At 39.4% G+C, this 4,524-nt stretch overlaps 1 protein-coding gene across 1 annotated transcript; it reads right to left on the bottom strand.

Moving 5' to 3' along the window:
- Window positions 1–2,567: 2,567 nt before the first annotated feature.
- Window positions 2,568–3,998, bottom strand: LOC119084312. Its single transcript, XM_037194231.1, has 4 exons — window positions 3,466–3,998; window positions 3,266–3,381; window positions 2,874–3,207; window positions 2,568–2,811 (listed from the first exon to the last, which is right to left on the bottom strand). The coding sequence occupies exons 1-4, from the start codon at window positions 3,837–3,839 to the stop codon at window positions 2,568–2,570; spliced, it is 1,068 nt and encodes a 355-aa protein (XP_037050126.1). The 5' UTR covers window positions 3,840–3,998.
- Between the last annotated feature and the right edge of the window lie 526 nt (window positions 3,999–4,524).

A 4,524-nucleotide genomic window follows, 5' to 3' on the forward strand; every position in this document is an offset into this window, starting at 1 on the left:
TTTATTTATAGGAAATTTCGGTTTTTGTTTCGTTTTACAGACCGAGTCGAAAATTACATTGGGCGACTTCTCAGACAACGACTTCCCTTTCAATCAGAGCAGATTTACCTTTCCTGCGTTGAATATCTTGCGTCTCACCAACATCGAACCAGAGGTTGACACGTTCTGCAACGATGCAACTAAGCGTGATTATTTGGTGAACCAGTGGGAAATCACGAAAATTTAATGGTGTGCGGCACCATTTATTTGTTTGTTCGTTTATTGAGCGAAGTATCAAATTTCGGTTATTCACTTTGCTTCTTTCTGGACAATAAAGTTCTAATAAATTTTTCAAACCATTGAATTGACTCCTTTAGGACATAGAAATATGGAGATCCTCTTTGTCAGACAATTTTATAAGATCAATTTTATATCCAGCGAAATCGAACAAACGAGAATAGTCTCTGCGACTCTGTACTCAACAAATGTTTACATTGAAATTGGTCGGATTGGGACAGTCATGGTTAGCTCCCCGATCGTCATAGGCGGTTGGACATTCACTACGAACCACATATTCAACTGTGTATTCCCTTGATGGACACGCATCTCAAGCGCAATTGGTTGTAACACATGTAACTTGCTACGAAAACAAACGGACAAATGGTAACTCTTTCGTAGTTTGGTAGCACGGTTGACGTATCTAGCACTTACTTGTGTGCTTGCAATTATTTCCATTGGCAAGGTGTATCCGTCCACCAAACTTACGTCATAATAAATGGTCATTGTTTCTCCCGTTTGCGAATAAAATAATTCCACTTTTGTGTCGGCTGGTGGTTGAACGCCACCAGTCGGACACGTTTTAACCGATTGACCAACATCACAATTTTGACCGCACTATCATCGCAGTTCGTATTAGGCTAGAAAAGATCTTCCCATCCAGAATTAGGTATGAAGAAGGTCACTTGAGTATGTGGTTCCATTTTACTGATTGTCCCTAATGGAAGTCCGTTTTCTTAATTAATAAAATTGTTGTATTGCTTGGTCAGTAATTCAACATTGACAAAGTGTTGTATTGCTTTGACTTGACCAAAATTGTTGAAAAAATTTCTTTTACGCAATTCCGGTCCAAAATCATCACCTTTCCATGCATCCGTTTAATGTCGTTTTAAAGGTATTTATTTCACAGTGCGTTTTTGATTATTTTTTCGCACTTGGGCTTTTTCACATTTTTTTCGCACGCTACATAGCTCAGTACCTTTAAGAAAGACTAAATTTTATAAATAAAAACTTTGCACAGACCAGGATTTGAACATCCAACACCAAAATTCTTCCAAACACCAAGCAACGACCATAGCCATTCGGCCACAGAGTCACACAATTATACAGAACGTATTGTTGAAGCGTATATACTAAGCATTGACTACGTGAGACAGTGATTTTATTTAGCGCGTCTCTATACATCACACAATGTGTATATAGAACAGGTTGCTTGATCGTTCAAATGAATTCATGTTTGCATGTGAATGTTTGGTAGAAATTTTGGTAATATTTTGCATTGGAAAGGTGATTATGGCCCGAAATTGCGAAAAACGTTGTATCTGCCACGGTAGGTATGCCGGTATTTTTTCGCACACGACGTCTTGTCGACCTCGGCTTCGCCTCGGATCGACAATCGACATCTAGTGCGAAAAAATACCTTCATACCTACCTTGGTAGATAAATAACTATTATTCAACGAAGGGCGAACGAAATGTGTTACCGTTTACGATTCGTGACGAAACGTTTTACCGTTTACAATCATAATGCGGACGAACAACAGGACAAAACAATGCTGATTTCGGCGTATCACGCCATCATCAGTGCACCTATGTCTTGCGATGACTATGTGCATATCAGCACGACACAAACTGAAGTGAGCAATCACTTCAATTGTACGAGCATTATATACACTTTTTCGTCATTTGTTAAAACTTTTTGTTCTCTTTATTTAAATATGCGAAAAAAAAGGCTGCTCACAATGATGCAGCCCGTAAAAAAACGATCTTTTCAAAAATCAAAACTCTTTGTTTTGTTTTTGTGCTATATCTCTCACATACAGCATTTGTGGATCTCTCACATCCGACAATTTGTTTTCCGGTAATTTTAGTGACAATAAATAAATTGTTACTAAAACCGCGCAGAGTATGGCAGCCGTGGCGCCACCCACAGCTGCGATGCCAAACTTCAAAAAGCATCGATACAATTATTAATAAAATTGTTGTATTGCTTGGTCAGTAATTCAACATTGACAAAGTAAAACGTTTCGTCACGAATCGTAAACGGTAACACGTTTCGTTCGCCCTTCGTTGAATAAAAGAAATTTTTTCAACAATTTTGGTCAAGTCAAAGCAATACAACACTTTGTCAACGTTTTCTAAAGTAAACGGGTTGATCCAGATCGGATGATTACACTCCCTTGTTAGGCAAGTGCAGAGAGCAAAAGAGAATAAGCTATCCAATCAAACAACCCCATTTACCTTACAGAGCAGAGTGTTTGAGCCAATATCTTAAAACCGTACGTAGTTTAATAGTAATTCGTCATTATTAAATTAGCGAGACACGAAGTGCTGTGTATTTCGTACGATAGTTTTCGTAGTTAATTCACAAATGAAAATGACAATCGACAAAATGTGGCTTACAAATAGAACTAACAGCGCTCCGATGATGCTGGAAACCTTGAGGGCAACCGGTTCGTTGTTTTCCATCGGATGATCGTAAAAAAATTTGTTCAACCCAGATTTATCTCGATAGACGGTCATGAACCAGTACTGTGTGATGCCGTGCTCCTGAAACCTGAATAATTCAATAAAGGCAACTAAGAATGTAATTGGTGACAAAACGTTAGGCAAACTAACTGTAACGCATAATGGCTGAACAGTTCTTTGTACGGTGAAAACTTCTGAAGCGCAAACACGGTGTAATAGTTGAAAATGCAAGCTTTCTTCATCACTCGATATGACGAAAGAAACTGTAGTCGATCACCCCATTCGTAGAACACCAAATATTTTTGTTCGGAAATGCCCGCAAACATTCCAAATTTTCCACTCATCCAGCCAGTTTCAGCATCGTTGTGATTGGCAAAGGCAACAATTCTTCGATCGAGCTCATGATGTGCTGAGTTTGATGATGAATTCAAGGAGGAATGTATGTCACTATATGCTCGCGTATTTTCTGATCCCCACCACATGTCTAAAAGAAAAGTCCAATCACTGATCTGATGGCTACTGATTTGAGAGAGCCACTTTACCACTTTCGATAAAATCTTCAACTGTATGGATAACCTTTGCATAGCCAGGCTTTGACAAGCGAGAAGTATAAATGGTTACGTAACTTATACCGATCGATAAGCAGCCAATTATCCAGCTAAATTGTCGGCAATCGAACAAATGTTTGAAATGCTTTTGAATATAACGAAAAGTTTCAGAATTCACACAATTTTTGTGTTACCTCAGCAACAGAATTTTGATCGAAGTTTTTTGTGCCCGAAGAACATCAACACCGTGCGATGTTGCAATATTCATCATCTCCAACAACGATCTACTCAAGTCTACGTACACAGTTCGGTTCACAATGCCCATCATCGCACTGATCCACAATAATAGTCCTGTAGCAAAAAAGAGCACAGCAAACGTGAGCCAAACATCGCCACTGAACGTTGTATAAATGGCTGTTATTTCACTCAAACGTTTCGGCATCGGTACGATTAAAGTATTGCATGCGTGACTGTAATACGATGACACGTCGTATTGATCCTTAAAAACGGACACCCAAATCGAACACATTGCTAGGTCCGACGTGTGATTCTGTAAATCGTCAAACATTGTTTTCCACGGCGATATGCCAGTTCTCCATTCGTCTCGTAATATGTGCTTGATTTTCCAGTTTTTTGTCACTTCCCTGACTATGCGATAGTCGATGCCATCGAATCTGAAAAATGTGAACCTTGTTTACTGGCTGCGTGGCTTTGCATAATCGTCTATCACCCTAACAGTACAGTCTTTCAAGCATAATTGTTTTTATTGTTATTTGGACTCGTGTAACTGTATGAGAGGATGCAGACGCCACACATGTCGAATCAAAGACTTCAGAAACTCTAAAATCGATACTCTATAACTTCACATCGAGCTGAGTTACGGACGTTGAAGTCAGGTCCGAACTATGAGAGGATCGGGTAAATCTCGATGCGCCCTTTGGCTCTCGGCGCATCAACGTCTCAAGAACAGAAAATTTTATCTTAAAGAGTGCTGTCGGCAGAACCTTCTTTGGGTAACCACTTTTTGGCCCTGGCTCTCACTGCACACAGACATGATTCATTACTTGGGCTTCAAAAATAGCTCACTTAATTGTTTGGACTCTGTTATTTCGAGTAGGGAGACTCGCCCTTTCCTTCGGTTCGGGCTGAACAAAGCTCGACTTCGTCAAAATAGAAATGTCCAAAGAAGGATAAATTGAATCTAGTACTTCTTCCATAACTCAAATCACCTTAAATTTTCCTCGTCAGCGTAG

Source organism: Bradysia coprophila, unplaced genomic scaffold (assembly GCF_014529535.1).
Source record: "Bradysia coprophila strain Holo2 unplaced genomic scaffold, BU_Bcop_v1 contig_732, whole genome shotgun sequence".
Classification (NCBI taxonomy): domain Eukaryota; kingdom Metazoa; phylum Arthropoda; class Insecta; order Diptera; family Sciaridae; genus Bradysia; species Bradysia coprophila.